Consider the following 17,890-nt stretch of genomic DNA (forward strand, 5'->3'; position numbering starts at 1 on the left):
AAATATATAAATGTCATTTGTATCAGCCTAAATACAGACATTCTCATGGTGGTAGTCATGTTTCATTGCTATTTTAATTTGTTTTTCCCTGCTGTATAACTAGAAAAGAAAAAGAAAATTATTTGCCTTTCAATGGACTGATAGAATAGCGCTTATATTTGCCATTCTACTAATTACTGTATTAAGGTTTTAGGACTTTTAACTCCCCTATTCATTGTATACAGTTTTTGTATTAAATATTTTCTAGTGTTATATTTTAATTTCCTTATAATTTCTTTAAATATTTATTTGATTTTTTTTCTCAGTGGTTGCCTTGAAGATTACTGTTAACACTTTTATTTATAAAAATCTTGTTTGGATTAAGATTGATTTAACTTTAACAGTATGTAAACCTTTCTCTCTTTATGTCTGATTTTTCTCCCCACTCCTTTATATTATTCCATATAAATTACATATTTTGCATTATATACTCTTACAAAGATTTGAAGTTATTCTTTCACAGTTATCTTTTTTAGTTAATAGATTTTATTTTATCCCATTCCCCCTCCCCTCCAACATCCTCCTCTCCCTATGAAAAAAAAGCTTTGTTTCCATTTTTTCCTTCTATTTTCACTTTTTTTCTTGTCTCTTCCTTCCTTTCTCCCTCCCTCCACCCTTGTTTCCCTTCCCATTTGAACATTTTCTTCCCATTTCCCATTTCCCAATATCTGCTATACATTTTAGTCCTTATTTCCACTTTTGGTTTCCCACACCAGAGAAACAATGTGATATTTAAACGTGTGTGTCCGATCTATATCACTTAAAAAAGTATGGTCTCAGGGTCTATCCATTTAGCTATAAATGTCTGAAACTCACCCTTCTTTATGGGAGAGTAGTACTCCATTATATAAAAAGACCACATCTTTATCCACTCTTCAGTTGATGGGCATTTGGGCTGTTTCCAGGATTTAGCTATTATAAACTGTGCTGCTATAAACATGAGTGTGCATATATTGCTGTGGTATGACATGCAGTTATCTTTTAAGTTATTGGAAAAGAAGAGACATTACAAGCAGAAAAGACATTTATACAGACATTTAAAGACATTGTCTTTAACAATTACCTCCTTAGATTTATTAGTGATTATATTTCTCCATGTAGATTCAAGTTACAATTATCCTTTCTTATAAACATTGAGACTCCCTAAAGTATATATATAAGTAATGTAAGTAATCATATGTATAAATAATATATATTAATATGTAACATATAAATAATAAATAATAATATATAAGTAATATTGCAGATATTATAGTAATAAACTCAATATGTTTTTATATATTTAAGAATGTCTTACATAGTCCTTAGATTTTGAAAATTAGTTTCCTGGATATAGAATAGAGTCTTTGTCATCTAGCACTTTACAATGTGCTTCCACTGCCTTTTGGTTGCCAAGTTTCTAATGAAGAATCACAAGTTAATTTTATTAAAGATTTCTTGTAAATGATGTGTTCTGTCTTGCTGCCTTCAAAATTTCCTGATTTCCTTTTTTTCCTTTTGTTATTAACAGTTTCATCATGAGGAGTTAATGTGGCTGTCTTTAAGCTACTTGGAACTAACTGATCTTTTGGGATGTGAACATTAATATTATTTATCAAATTTAGGAAAATTTCAGACTATATTTATCCAAATGTTCTTTCTGTTCCTTTTCTCTTTCCACCTCTTCTGAAATAGCTGTTAGGTACTGATTGGTACAGTGATCTTTTCTCCCAAATGTCAGAGGCTCACTTCAGTTGTCTTCCTCTCCTTCACTTTCTTACCCAGTCTTCTTCTTTCTCCTCCTCTTCCTTCTTCTCCTTCTTCTTCCTTTTCCTCCTGTTTATTTATTCTTCAGATTAGATAATTCCATTTGATCTAACTTTAACTTCCTGGATAATTTTTTCTACCAGTTCAAATCAGCTTTTGAGCCACTCTAATAAATTTTTCATTTTAGCGATTGTAGTTTTCAAGTTCAGAATTTCTCTTATGATCCTTATAAAATTTATATCTCTTTTTGGTATTTCTTAGATGATGAGAGCTTCTCATAATTTTGTTAATTCTTCATATGGTTTCCATTTATTTTGAGATACACTTAAAATAGCTGATTAGAATATATTTATATTTATTTGTCAAGAGAGATTTTTGAACATATTTTAATTTGTCTGGTATGTAAGAAGCCTGAGCTTTATTGGGAACATTTTCTATTAACTGGTTATTTTTTCTCTGTATAGGTAATATTTTCTTGTTCTTTCCCTTTTCATATTTTTTGATAACTAGACATTTAAAGTAACAACTCAGGAGCTTTGGAAATCCTATTTTTCCTTTCACAATGGGCTTAACATTATTGCCATTTGTCCTTGTTAGTACTTGTTATGTTAGTTTCTGCTGCTATTTGCTCCTTCAGTGACTTGCGGGGACTAAATCAGTTCCTCTCTCTCTCTCTCTCTCTCTCTGTCTGTCTCTCTCTCTCTCTCTCCACACTGACATTTCTGATCAGTTAGCTTAGTGGTTAGCTCATTATTGGATAGAAATTTCTCTAGTTGTCTTGGACCAATAAATCACATAGTTTTGCCTGAAGGGTCCCATTTCTATGGCCTTACAACTTAGGCAGGCATTTTACAACTTCTCACTTCCAGCTTATGCAGAGCCTCAAGATCAATCAGAAGGTGAGAGCTTGGGCCAGGGTACAGATTGCGATACAGCCCTGTGCTTGCCATGTGGGTTTGTAGATTCCAAGAAATATACTGGAGCTTTGCAAATTCTCTTATGAGTATGTCATTCCCCAACTTTTCCTTTAAAGTTTTTATATGATCTTGTTTGCTCCAATTCTTATCATTTCCTCACACAACTCCAATATTAACCTATTGCAAACAAAACCAGGTATAAGTCTGTTTGCTCTGGTGAGTTCTGAATTTGGATAAATAATGACAGCTCTGTGAGTATGTTTTCTAGAGAATGACTGGACACACCCAATAGTGACACTTTCAGGAGCTCCAAACATGTTGTGTCCTTTCAGTGACTTCTAGGCTTTAGGTTTTTATTATATTTGCCGTCAGTTTTCAAGGTTACCGTGGAGCATTCTATTCTTACTGAGATCCAGGTCTTTTTCTTAATTAAATTCACTGATTAATTCCCAGACTTCTGAAAAAGTTTGCTTTAATCTTTTTTGTGAGAGTTTGCATTCTTTTAAAGAGAAGATATATTTAGAAGTCTTTTAATTTTTTCCATTAATGTTTTAAAAGTCCAAATTTATTGTTTTTGTCCAGAAGAACTGCCAAAGTGAAATATTTCAGTGTATTTATTACTCAATTATAGAAGTGAAAAATATAATCACTATTAAGAATAAAAAGTTAGCTGCTGAATGATTTTTTTCCCCAAACTGCTTATAAAGTATTAAAAGTAATTGCTAAAGGGAGTATTTTTGAGTTACAAAATTGCTTATGTCCCAGGTCCTAGGAAACTGGTATCTGTATCTTGCTTCAAAGTAGAATTTCATCTGGTTTGTTTTGGATCAAAGAACACTAATTTTAAGTAATACTTACTTGATGGGCCCATACTGGAGATGAAATGACATTCAGAGAAAGTTGAGGAAGAAGTTTTGTTTTGTTTTGCAACAAAACCAAAAGAAAACATGCATTTCTACATGTCATGAAATAAAGCCCCATTTATTATTTATTTAGGAAGTAAAAATTTGATTTGAAATGTTGTGTCTGAATGTATTTTTTTCTTGAAAAAATTTCATTGTTGTAAGTGCAAATGGTAAAAATATACTAACAGAGGCTGTCAAAATTTCTACTTGAACAAGTAACCTCATCTCTCTGATTATTGCATGTAATTATAATAGAAATAAGAACTGTTTATCATCTAGTGGAAGAGTGATCACATATAGATATGCCCAAAGCTGCTGTCATAAGAAAATATAAAAACAGCTAAATTAAAGGTAATTGCCTAAATGTCATAAAGATTTAACATTTTGAATTCTCAATATTTTGTAAGGAGAAAATTAAGAACACTTGTTATTTCTAAGACAACCAATTAGTCATTCCTGGGAGCAGTGGGCCTATTTTGGGGCCCCAACCTCAAATTTTCTAATTCAATAAATCATTTTTTTAAAATGTTAAGATTATATTTACAAAGATTTTTTGTGGTAAGAAAGTAAAAATGCTGTTACAATCTCAGTGTAAGTGGTAGCCACAGACGGTTGACTCACCAATCACAGCTATCCATGCTACAGCAAGAGTCTTACACAAAAACCTAACAATACTTACAATTTTGTTGGGGCAAAGTCCCCAAGCTTGGTGGTGGATTACCAAGAGGTGCTAAATAGAGGAAGGTGGAATGTCACAGGAACTATTCTTTGGGTCTTTGGGTGGGTGGGTGTCCTCTGGTTTGTATCACAGCTACCTTTTTTGTGTTGTTTTTTTAAACAGCTACCAAATCCATGAGCAGTCTAACCAATACTGAACAGTTCTATTTTTGCAGGTTATCTGGGGTCTTAATCATCTTCTCCTTCATCATCTGTTTCTTCCTCTTTTCACCTTTTCCACTTTCTTCCTCCTCTTCATCCTCATCCTCCTCATCTTCATCAATTTCTCCATCATGTCCAAATACTTCTTCCTCACTGACTTCATCTTCATCTCCTTCTATGTCTTCATCTTCATCCTCTTGTTCATCAAAATCTTCTTCACCATCCTCATCTTCCTCTTCCTCATCTTCTCCTTCTTCATCCTCCTCCTCTTCATCTACACCATACACCTCTGCATCTGAGTCTGGGGCTTCTCGGTCCTCTCTGTTGTAGCCGTCCAGGTAACTTAGTTGGGGCAAGAGCTTGAAGATGCTCTCTCTGTAGTGGTTTAGGTTGGTGACCTCACAATTAAACAGATCCAGGCTTTTTGGACAATCCAACTTTTTCAGAGGTTCCAAGGTGCTGATATCTTTCAGTTTATTTCCACTTGTTTATTTATTTTTATTTATTTATTTTTATTCTTAAGTTCTTTTATTGGTACATTTTAGGTGTACAATACATTTACATTTATCATTGGGTGCTTGTACCTGTACATGATATATCTTGGTTCTTATTTTTTCCCCATTACTCGTGTGCCCTTCACCCCCTCCACCCTTCCCTATTTACATAGACATCATTTCTATTTTTTTTCTCATACTCATAGTTTTTCCTTTCCCTTCTTTCCTTTGCCCTTCCACTCCCTTTACCCCTACCTCTTTGGACCATTTTTCCTATTTCAAATTATCAGTTATTCATTTTAATCATTTTAACCCTTGTTTACACTTTCAGTTTCTCACACTAGTGAAAATATTCTGTATTTACACATGTGTGTCCTATTTATTTCACTTAAGAGTATGGCCTTGATATGCATCCATTTATCTATAAATGTCTCTAGTTTCTCGTTCTTTATGGCTGAGTAGTACTCCATTTTATTAAAAAACCCACATCTTCTTTATCCAGTTCCCAGTTGATGGGTACTTGGGCTGCTTCCAAGCTTTAGCTATTACAAACTGTGCCACTATAAACATGGGTGGACATGTATCACTGTGGTATGATTCTTTCAATTCTTTTGGGAAGATACCCAACAGGGGAATAGCTGGGTCAAATGGGACTTCCAGTCCTAGTTCTTTGAGGTATCTCCATACTGATTTCCACAGTGATTGCGCCAGCCTGCACTCCCACCAGCAATGGAGAAAGGTTCCTTTCTCCCCACACCCCCTTCAGCATTTGTTATTGGTTGATTTCATGATAGCAGCCATTCTTTCTGGGGTGAGGTGGAATCTCAGTGTTGTTTTCATCTGCATCTCTCTAATGACCAGTGATGTTGAACATTTTTTCATGTATTTACTTGCTATTTCTACTTGTTTGTGTGAGAAATGTCTGTTCATTTCAGATGCCCATTTTTGGATTGGGTCTTTAAATTTGAGAGGTCTGATCTTTTTAAGTTCTTTATAGATTCTAGATAGTAGACCTTTGTCTGAGGAAAAGCAGGTGAAGAGTTTTTCCCACATTGTGGGTTGTCTCTTCACACTGCTGGTGTTTTCTCTTGCTGTGCAGAAGCTTTTTAATAAGATGAGAACCCAGTTGTTGATTCTTTCTGCTAGTTCCCATGCTACTGAGGTTTTGTTCATAGTCTTTTTCTATGTCAATGTCTTCAAAAGTTCTACCTAACTTATCTTCCAGCAAGCTTAGTGTTTCTGTTTTAATATTTAGATCTTTAATCCACTTTGATCTTTGTTTAGTGCATGGTGATAGGTATGGGTCTAGTTTTAATCTTTGGCAGGTTGAAATCCAGTTTTTCCAACCATTTGTTAAATAGGCTATCTTTCCTCCAATGATGGTGGTTGGCTCCTTTGTCAAAGATGAGGTTGCTAAGTATGTCTGGAGTTGCTCCTGCATCTTCTAATCTATTCCACTGATCCTCAGGTCTGTTCTTCTGCCAGTCCCTTGCTGTTTTTATCACAGTAGCTTTGTAGTATAGTTTCAAGTTGGGGATTGTGATGCCCTCTGCCATGTCTCTGTTGCTTAGAATTGTTTTTGCTATTCTAGGTCTCTTCTGGTTCCAAATGAATTTTTGCATTATTTTCTTTAGTTCTGTGAAGTATATTGTTGGAATTTCAATTGGAATTGCATTGAATCTATATAGTAGTTTTGGAAGTATGGCCATTTTCACTATATTTGTTCTTCCTACCCAGGGGAAAGGGATGTTTTTCCATTTTCTTGTACCCTCTTTGATTTTTTTTTTCAGAGTACTGTAGTTTTCAATGTAAAGGTCTTTTGCTTCCTTCATTAGATTGATTCCTAGATATGTCATTTTTTTGGATGCTATTGTGAAAGGGATTGTTTCCCTAATTTCTCTCTCAGTGAGTCTATTATTTTTGTACAAGAAGGCTACTGATTTTTGAGTGTTTACCTTGTATCCATCTACTCTACTGAATCTGTCAATTAAGTCGAGAAGACTTTTGGCAGGTTTTTTGGGTCTTCTATGTTCAGTATTATATCATCAACAAATAATGACAGCTTAACTTCTTCCTTTCCTATCTTTATTCCTTTTATTTCTTTCTCTTGTCTAATTGCTGTGGTTAATGTTTCCAAGACTATATTGAACAGGAGTGGTGATAGTGGGCATCATTGTCTTGTTTCTGATTTTAGCGTGAAGGTTTTCAGTTTTTGACCATTTAGTATGATGTTGGCTGTTGGTTTTTCATAGATAGCCTTAATCAGGTTGAGATAAAGACTTTCTATGCCAATTTTCTGTAGGGTTTTTAACATGAATGGGTGTTAGATTTTGTTGAATGCTTTTTCTGCATCTATTGAGATGATCACATGGTTTTTGTTCTTGACTCTGTTAATATAGTGTATTACATTTATTATTTACATATCTTGAACCATCCTTGCATTCCTGGGATTACTCCAACTTGGTCATGGTGGATGATCTTCTTGATGACCATCTGTATTCTGTTTGCCAGTATCTTGTTGAGGATTTTTGCATCTATGTTCATTAGGGAGATTTGCCTGCAGTTCTCTTTTTGGGTTGGGTCTTTCCCTGGGTTTGGAATCAAAGTAACACTTGCTTCCAGGAATGAATTTGGAAGCCTTGCTTCCCTTTCAATTTCCTTGGTCAGTTTAAAGAGTAATGGCAATAGTTCTTCTTTAAGAAGGGGGGTGGTGTCCTGCTAAGTGGATCCTTGCCAGGGGTGTGCCTGGATGGGCAGGATCCCTGCGACCATGGACCCCTCTCTTCACTTAAGTTTAAATGTGTGAGATTTGGAAGGTTTTCTGCTAACATGTCCAGACCTCCAAAGATTCTGTTGTCACTGAGCTCAAGCTTTTTCAATGTAGGTAGCTTGGGGAGATTTGAAACTGAAATCAAGCATACATTTATTAAACTGAGGAACTCTAAATTCACAAATTCAGCTTTTAAGCCCTCATTTTTTCTATCATTTTATTTGCAATTGTCCAAGACAAGTTTTCGAGCAGCTGCCGGGGTCCAGTTCCTCAGCTCTAGGTGGATCCTCTTCTTCATGTCCATGTTCCCCTCACCCCTGTCTCTTCAAACTTAACTTTCTGCAGCGGGGGTGGAGGGGAGAGAGGTGTCAAGGCCTGCACGGGGAGGGCAGTTGGAAGGGGTCTGCTGGTGGCAGCGGTGGCCTGTGTGTGGATTGTGAAACGAGTAGCGAGCCCCGGAGCCAAATTACTCGCGGGAGCGGGGAGAAACCATGGAGGGAAAACTTCAATAAATCTTTATTAATTATCAGTGTTTTTTAAAAAACAAATAATAAATTTGATATGGGCTGTACTTGGATAGACAATGTAGAGAGCAGTTTTTCTCAACTGGGGAAGATTTTTGTTTCTGGGGGGAAAATTGGCAATGTATAGAGACATCTTTGATTGTTACAACTAATGAGGGTGGAGGTGTCTATTAACATCTAATAGCTAGAGACCCGGGGTGTGGCAAAACATCCCAGAGAACACCAGATAGCTCCCCACAACAAAGAATTAACCAGCCCAAATACAAGAAAACTAATATTGAAAAACTCATCTTACAGGAAGAGTTGTTTGGCTTTAATACACATGTACCCTAAAGTTTTATATTTGGAATTATTTTCTTTTTGATGTTATCTGGCCTTTTAACTTATTGTTAAAACTATTGAGGAAATGTAATTCTTAGTCTTTCAAAACATGCATGTTTTCTTCATTATGAGTATTGGAAAACACTCATGCTATAAGTATTGGAGAACACTTCCTCATGTAGCCTATCATGAGGGATCTGTATATAGCCTCTTCCTGGTTAAAAGATCCTGCATATAACATGAACTGTATAAATGTGAGAGTTGTCAGAATCAAAATGGAGTCACTTGTGTCAATTCTGACAAAATAAATAAATTCTAACACAATGAATAAAGACAGAAAGTTACGATGGGAGATTTCTCACACATGATTATCTGACAATAACTATCACAAAAGACTCTGCCAGATCATAGCTTTACATAAAGACCCTGCAGCCTTACACAAAACTACTTCTGTGAGTAACTATTCCACATCAGACTCACTCCATTCTCATTATTAATCCTTACAGCCAAGGATTATTGTTTCAAAACATTATATTTAATCATTTTCATTTTATCTTCAAAAACTATCTCTTGCCTCATCCCCTTTGAATACACTCACAGTTTTTCAATATTATGGGTGTTTCCATTGCAGTGTACTGCATTTCCAAATAAATATGATTATTTTTTGGAAAATCTCCTTATAATAATTATTTAGATTGACATAAACATGCCCTTTATTTATGTTTTAAAGACCCTGTAAATTAAAGGAAAGCTATTGAGGCTGAAGCACAGAAAGTAAGAGAAAGAGGCAAGATAAAAGGCAAGAGAGATAATCACTGTGTAGAGATAATTTTTTTGCTAAGGATTTTAGAATTTGTCATATCAGCAATGAAACTGTTACCATGTTTCAAGCAAGAAATGATAAAAGTTTTCAAGAAGAGAAATAATAAAAATGTTTTTTGTGTCTTATAAAATTCACTCAGGCTATTGCCTGAAAATGTATTTGTGAACGGGCAAGAATGAATTTAGGAAGGCATGATAAAAATGTTTTTGTATTTATCAGACAGTTGTTAGAAGTGATAATGGATTCAATTAGGGGTTGACGGTGAAAATTGGAGGTAGTCAGTTTGCATTGTAATTGGAAGGTAGCATGAACAGTCTTAGTGAATAAATATGGAGTAGTAAAGAACAGTGTTATTAGGATGGAGAACTGGGTGGATGGTGATACCAAAGCACTGAGAAGGAAATTGTAATACATACGTTTGTGTGTCTTCTGGTATATGTCTATCTACTATAACCATATCAAACGAGGAAGAAAAATCAGAGCTGGATTTCCTTCATGTAAGGACCCAGCAAGAATAGTTCCTACAAATCAGGAAAGGAAGCCTATTTGGGGACAGAATTTGGACTTTTCAGCTTCATAACTGTAAGAAATAGATTCCTTTTATTTAAACCATACAACGTATAGTATTTTATTATGGCAGTTGGAACTAAGACAGGAACCAACAAGAAAATGCTAACACCCTGGCTACTGCTATTGCTACGAGTAATGATCTTTCCTTTGTCTTTTATTTAAAACTCTCAGGTCTTCTGCCAGGAAGTAGTATCTAAAGTAAATTGCCCTTAAGAGTTTTATATAGTATGCACTCCTCCTTACATATATTTGACATGGAACATTTTAATGTTCCATATGAAGCATTTTGCAACACATTTACTGTAGATTCTTTTGGGCTACATATTAAAGTCATGAGCGGATCAAGGATACTTCATATTCTTATTGGTTTGGAGGAAATATCACTTAAGAGGACTCATTTTTTAAGACTTCTGACTGGAAATTAATAGGTAAGGTGCTTTGATTTCAAGAATAGCATATACTGAATGGTAGACATGAATAGTACAATAACTAGGGAAGAAAATCTTGTAAGTTTCTAATAAGACTAACATTGGCATTTCCTTTATGTACAAGTTTTTGTAAATGAGATCAATGTGCCAATCTGTCTCTCTCTACTTGACCCTCTCTTTTTTACTTTCATAGTCTGTGTAAGCCATTGTGAATTCATAAAATAACCTTTTTCTAGCATTTCTTTGGTCATAAGTATCCATACATTACCATGGTGTATAAGAATACAGGAAAGTATACTCTCTCTAATCCTTCTCAAAAAATTATCACAAATTTAGTAGTTTAAAACAATACAAATGTATTTTCTAAAATTTATTATCTTTGTGAAGAAAGTCTGGGTGTAGTTATCTGGGTTCTCCGTGTGGAGACATATGTCTCTTTTTCTCACTCCACTTTTTTTTCAGTTGTTTAAATGAAATTAATATGTGACAGTTTGTTTATAACATTTCCATGGATGATATAAGTTTTTCTTAAATAAGAAATGCCAGTTCTCAAGATAAGCCCAAGTTCAGAAAAAAGTGCATATGGAAGCTTTTTTCATGGTTAGAAGGGAAAATAAGGTCTCTAAAAATAACAAGAGTAAGTCTCGAGAGTCTTCAATAACTGAAGGGACAGCCATAACAAAAGAATATTTTTCTTTAAATTAGCATATAGAAACCTATTTTAGGTTCAAAGTATTTTTAAATAATTATAACTTAATGGGAGAAGATTCTTATTAGTAAGTAGATATATTGTCCATGAATTCTACATTTCATGTATCACTGAAAATAGAAATGAATTATGATGGTAATTTAGAGAACAATTATATTTTCATAAAAATAATATGATTGAACTGGAAGATATTTTGTCTTGTAGAATAAAGCCAAAATTAAGACATGCCAGGAAATATTACATTTGGATTAAGAACAATTTTTCTCACTTCTACTAGGTTTTCAAACTTATTAACAAGCTTTGAATCTTTTCTATACAATTATTATTTAATGATTTATAATTTCACTTGTTTATAAAAATACTAAATGAAATTTAAGCTAAAGTACATGATATAGGCATTACAGATGCTTCATAAATCTCACAAAATTTTCTTTTTTCTGAGATATCAATTGTTAATGAAGTGATGGCTCTCAGAGTAATAGAGAATATGTTTGAGTAGTTTGTTTACTCAGTTTCTTGTTTGTTGTTATTAATTATTCATATTTCTTCTTCTATGTCCATCCAATATTGTTGCAGCAAAAGTCCTTTCTGCACTTGGTGCTATGTAATTACTTCCTCCCTTGAGAGAGATTACCATGAACCCCAAAGCTCATTTTGCTTTAGTTATAGTGCAGTTTTTTTATATCATGAAATAACTTAGTTCTTTTGCTGTAGAGAAAAAACAATCATTCAGGGATTTTTTTGCAGGATGCTATGAGAATTACCAGTTCAAATGTCCCTACAAATATTTCATAGCTTTCTATCTGTCAGTATCATAACACATGAGGTTGAAATAAAGATCCAACATGGCAGCAATTACTTCTAGTACATAGTACTTTAAAAAGAATCAATAGGACTGGATGCTTACAGCTCAAATAAAATACAGTTGCTATTAATGAGCTAAATGTGGGAACAACCACTTGAAATTTTTCTTGAAATAATCTAAATCTTTGCAAATATGCATGTTCCATGATTTCAGCAAATTGATTGAATTTTTTAAATCTCAAAATAGATCATTTTGAAATATTTGGGATATTTGAAATATATTACATATAACTAAGTGTTCACCACCTATCAAAAGGATGCATGAGATTCTCCTAGGTACTATATTTACACTTCCCCATATGAAATAGAAGAAATGCTGTTGTAATTTGATATTAATATAGACTTCACTGTGTTCCTATACATTACAAAGGTAGCCTGGGTTTTGACATTTTTAGGACAAGTTGGCAATCATATTAGTACCACTGCTAAGATTAATTCTTGATACTGTGTCATTGGACATGGTTCCAATTGCTTCATGTGAATTATCTCATTCTAATCTTATTGTGAAGTAGTACATGTTCCCATATTTTACAGATGAGAAAGCTGAGGCCTAAAATAATGAGGGCTTAAATAATGCGTTCAGGAAACTCAGAGGATTATGGTTTATTTGGAATCGAAATTGGTTCTAGAACACAAGCTTCTAGCCAATATGTGTGCTACACATATAGTGTACCTCAATTTTATTACAATAAAAAGTATATATCACTGTGTGAATGAATGTGTATTTTCATTCTCTGTCTCACTTTTCTCTTCTTGTACAAAATCTGTTGTGGATTTCAATTAATTGCTTTGGAACATTATGTTCCTTATCCACATCTTTCTTATCCAAGAACACTTCTTATGGAAGACATTTGAAATTATTCATCTTAAACAAAAAAGAATAAAGACTATTAGTTGTTACTAAAGATCCACTGAATTTACCCCTAAAGGTTATTCTCACTGAAACAAAAAATACCTGCAAACATGATTCATTTTTATGAATTTTATTCTTATATTCTATTACAATGTGTAAGTCTCAAGTACACCTACAACATAATTTCTGACAAACTCATTTTGAGCATTCATAGATCTATGAAACTTGAAAAGAAATCTATGCACACAGCACTATGATATTCACGGTTATTCACTTATTTTCATTAAGCAAATCTTGATTGTTTTCCTCAAGAATATAATAACATAATGACCACAAATATTTTAAAAATTGTTGGCCTCTACACATAGATTGTAAAGCTGGCCAATTACTGGGCTATCCTATTTGAGCTGGCCCTTTTTTCATTACTTCCATTAACATTTCTCTGAAATTGCTATTACGGACTGCTTATTTACACATATATTTTGCTTTTAGTCTTTTTAATAAACCTATCAAAATTCTATAAAATCGTGCTAAATATTTTGGGTGGTAATTTTCAACGAGTGTTTAGAAACAGCCCACAAGTCACTTAAACATTTTGCAAAGTAGATAACATACAAAGAAAGGTAAAATGAGATTCCTCCATTTCCATCCAAATTTGTGTATGAGTTTGTGTTCAAATCTGTTCGTTTCCACTTTATTCTAATTTAAATTGTACAGAGTAACTGCCATTCTAAATCATTAGGTGACAGAATTTATATATTGCTATGATAGTTTCTTCAGATGGATGGTATTTTATAGTCAGTATAAATAGTAACCCACATGAGAAGAGAAGTGTAATTTTACTTCAAGCTTCACTTAATGAGCTCTTAGTGCCAAACATTGTTTTTAATTGATAAAACATAAGAAGCAGTCATTTCTGGGACAAAAATATAGCTATAAAAGCTAAACATATTATAATTTTATAAAATTATAGGTCAGCAAGAAATAGGTTCCATAGGAGATAGGAAAAAGAGCAACTTTGCAATTCATTGTTTTAACTCCTAAGAAAAAATCATGTTGAGGAACTAGTTGCCAATATTTTTTATTTTACATAAAAGGCAATGTAAAAACATTAATAATAAATCACAGACCAACCTGCCTACCAAACATCTTTTCATACTGCATCATATAAAAATTCACAATGCAGTTATATTTATATGGGTTTACAATAATGATGGACTGAATTCAAATTTAAGGTGATAATCATTTCTTAATTAAATGTATTAAAAATCTTACATAAGTAATATATTTTATATGGTTCCATAATTAAATTGTCCAAGACTATTTTCAGCAGAGCTATCAGGTATGTTATGCAATGCATTGTATAATCTAATTAAACACTGCATGGTATCTTTCATATTAAATTAAAAAGTGATTCAACTAATCTAAGGTGAATGGTTAAGTATAGATGTAAAGAAGTATGATTAAGTAAAGACTCTTTGGCCCTAGATTTAATTTCCTCGTTACCTCAAGACAAATGTCTAGAAGTGATAATCTCTGTATGGATGTTGTAAAATACATCAAAATTTAAAAACATTCTAGACATAAAGTTCTGTGAAAATATCTTTTTTTTTTTTTTACTTTTTTTCTTATGGCTGTATTTCTTAAGTTTTTCCCTTTCTTCATCTTTCATTCTTTAGCCACATGTCTTCACCTTTCTAGGCAAGTATAAATCTTTTCAACTGGACAGAAAAACAAAAAATATGTGCTTAATTACTTATATAAATATAATTTATTATATTTTAAATTTAAAAAGCAAATTGATGAAGTATGTTCTATATATTTGCTTCAAAAATTCCCTCAAAACTTCTAAATAAGCTCACTGTCTACTTAGGAAACTCAATTTTTGCCTATGCATGGATAAATTGATAGAGAAAAGATTTCATGTTCCTGGAATAAACTCATGAGAAAATGCATCATTACCATTTATTTTAAGTTTCCATTAACAAGGAATTTTTCTCCCCTCTGGCACTAGTGATTGAACCCAAGAGTTTGCTATTACTGAGGTACATCCTTAGCCCTTTTGATTTTGAGACAGGTTCTTTCTAAGTTGCCCAAGTTGGCCATGAATTTGTGATCCTCTGGCCTTAGCCTCCTGATGAGCTAGAATTTTAGGTGTGTGCCACTGCACCAGCTGAAAGGCTTTTAAAAAACTAGATCTGCAATCCTTGGTAGTGTGATTCTAGCTAGAACAAAATGGGTATGTGCTTTTAAATTATAACTCAGACTAATTTATTTATTGGTAAAAATAAACTTCATGTCATAGAATATTAAGGGAAAAGTGACATCCTCTTTATTTTGCAGATAAAATAATAGAAGTCGAAAATTATTACTTCTACAGTTTAAGAGAGTGGGTTAGTAGCAAGAGAGAAATTTCATTAGGATTACTATTTGAATGCTATTCATTCATCCTAAACACCTGGCAAGCAGGTGTTAAAGCCTGTCATATATTATAACATGAAAGCTTGACAAACACATTTAGGATAGTATATAAGTGATGTAGTAAATACTGTGCCAAAGCCATTATCTCCTCAAACATATACTGTCGTATCAAATAGCTAATTTCATATCAGGAACTGTTTAATTGAAGGGAAATATCAAATTTACTTAGAGATAAGTGACAACTAAACAAATTTCATAAGGAAGAAGATAAAAATGACAAAAGAGTTGGCCATTGTAAGTATTGTTGGGCAGAGTAGTCCAGTGTTAGATTGTATAAATAAGAGTTAGAGGTTTTGTTAATTGCTTTAATAGTTATTTTCAGTTTCTTCTTTTGAGGAATGTGATATATAGTTAGAATAATTTTTAAAGTTCTGTGGTTATTGTAGGGACAAAGTAGGATATATAAAAGACAGGCTAGCTAGGAGCAGTGGCGTGCACCTGTAGTCCCAGCTATTCAGGAGGCTGAGGTGGGAGGGTTATTTGATCCCAAGGGTTCAAAAGCAGCCTGAGCAATAGTGAGACCCCATTTCAAACAAAACAAAACAAAACAAAATAAAGCACAGGCTTTGACACACCATATGTATGTGATTCAAAAATGAATGAGAGTCCAGCTAAATGAAAAACATTTGTTTGTTGAAATTAATAGCCTACATGTGTTTTTAATCCCATGACATTTTATAGGCACATATAAATTGGTTCTGATAAAATGATGGAATGAATTTAAGCACCTCAAAATATAGAATGACCTTTGTACATGGATAAGTGATTGTAGTTCACTAATAACAAGATGTTTTAACTTTACTATTTAACATTACTAATGTCCATTACTTTTATCAGGAAATTCATTGCAAAGCCAAGGCAAAATACTTTTAATGATTTCTAAATAACAGATATTTTCCTCTGTGTGTTTGTGGGAGTTCTTATATTTACATAGGAAACATGGGTAATTACAATCTAGTGAAGAGATAACAAGGCAGATGTGAACATTTTCTACATGGCCTTCTGATTTGTTAAAAAAAATTAAATAACCTTTCCTTGCTGCAATCAATAATCCCTACAGAGTTACTCATAATTCTTTCAGAATCATTTACCAATGCAAAAATAGCCATCTGCTAGTGCTGCTCTCTTGTCATAGAGAATCGTAACTACTGACTGCACTGCCTTTGAAACTATTTCGATAAAAAGAGTTTGGCATAGACCTCCTTAAAAGAGTCTTATTAACACAAATAAATCACCTTCACAGGCTGTAAACAATATATAAAAAATGAAGCTCTATTTTTTGCTGTCCTTGCCATCTTTCCCTTTGTCTTCTTTTTCTGTTTTGTCTGTTTCGTATTTCTCTTGCTCTGGCTTGGTTACACTATCATATGAAGGTGGAGAGATGGTAGATGCAGTTGCATCTGTTTTTTCTGGACTGGAGTTCCCATTAACATTATCAAAAACTATCTCTTCTTTGTTGGGCAAGTCATCATCTCTGTCTCCGTCTTTCATGTATATACTTGATATATTTTTGACATTTTTCCGTAAGCGGTAATGTCTGTAAGCACGCTGTATGACAGTAGCAGACACATCCTCTTGCTTTCTTTTTAGTGTAGTTGTGATAGGTTCATAGGATACTTTAGAAGGATTTGCAGACATGAACCTTTCTTCCATTTGTGAACGAAGAGAATCCATCTCTCCACTCTCACCCAAAACCCGCTTTGTAAAGGCAAATAAGATGTCCAGGCAGTGGATCCGGTCTCCACTGACCATGGGCAGGTCCATGGCAATGAGCTGGACTTTGTTTGGTTTTGCTATGAGAAGAGGGGGATCCAGAGCAGCTGCAAAATCGGAGAGCTTGCTGTATTCTATGAACTGAGTTGCATCAGGATCGAACTTCTCCCACACCTCATAGAACATCTCAAAGTCATCCTCACTCAGGGGTTCAGTACTTTCTTCAGTGGCAACGCTGAAGTTCTCCAGGATGACAGCGATGTACATGTTCACCACCACCAGAAAGGAAATGATGATGTAACTGACAAAATAGAAAATCCCAACAGATGGGTTCCCACAGTCACCCTTCACGGAGCTCCCAGGGTGCTCTTTTTCAGGGTCACAGTCTGGAGGTCCACTATTAAGAATGGGAGCGAGCAGTCCATCCCAGCCCGCAGAGGTGGTAATTTGGAACAGGCAGATCATGCTGTTGCCAAAGGTCTCAAAGTTGAACATGTCATCAATTCCAGCTTCCTTTTTAACATAGGCAAAGTTGGACATTCCAAAGATGGCGTAGATGAACATGACCAGGAAGAGCAGGAGGCCGATGTTAAACAGAGCAGGAAGAGACATCATCAAAGCAAAGAGCAGCGTGCGGATCCCCTTTGCTCCTTTGATCAGACGAAGGATTCTGCCAATCCTGGCCAGACGTATCACTCGGAACAGGGTAGGGGACACAAAATACTTCTCTATCAGCTCCGCAAGAAACATACCTATATGAGGAGGGGGGAAAGGAGATATTTAAATATTTTGCTGTAGAAAATCATGATTCTAAATTTTTTTTCTGCCATCTTAACTTTTATGAATTCAGGACT

The 17,890-nt window shown here is 34.1% G+C and overlaps 1 protein-coding gene, 1 long non-coding RNA gene and 1 pseudogene across 9 annotated transcripts in view; 1 reads left to right on the forward strand and 2 right to left on the reverse strand.

The window, feature by feature from the left end:
• LOC106010469 (uncharacterized) overlaps window positions 1-17,890 on the forward strand; it is a 135,966-nt gene that overhangs the window by 40,584 nt on the left and 77,492 nt on the right. The gene's annotated exons all lie outside the window — the stretch shown is intronic.
• On the reverse strand, window positions 4,513-8,054 carry LOC101711228 (acidic leucine-rich nuclear phosphoprotein 32 family member D-like; annotated as a pseudogene).
• Scn9a (sodium voltage-gated channel alpha subunit 9) overlaps window positions 12,934-17,890 on the reverse strand; it is a 153,214-nt gene continuing 148,257 nt past the window's right edge. For 5 of the 7 annotated variants that reach the window (XM_087199863.1, XM_013076951.3, XM_087199865.1 and 2 more), the window contains exon 27: window positions 12,935-17,788. In XM_087199863.1, the coding sequence (XP_087055989.1) occupies window positions 16,596-17,788 (1,193 nt within the window). In that variant the 3' untranslated portion in view covers window positions 12,935-16,595. Of the gene's footprint in view, window positions 17,789-17,890 lie in introns of all 7 variants that reach the window. The other 2 variants (XM_087199860.1, XM_087199868.1) reach the window with 2 other exon arrangements.

Source organism: Heterocephalus glaber, unplaced genomic scaffold (genome assembly GCF_053883595.1).
Source record: "Heterocephalus glaber isolate CG9 unplaced genomic scaffold, H.glaber_assembly_v1.0 deba00000347, whole genome shotgun sequence".
Lineage (NCBI taxonomy): Eukaryota > Metazoa > Chordata > Mammalia > Rodentia > Bathyergidae > Heterocephalus > Heterocephalus glaber.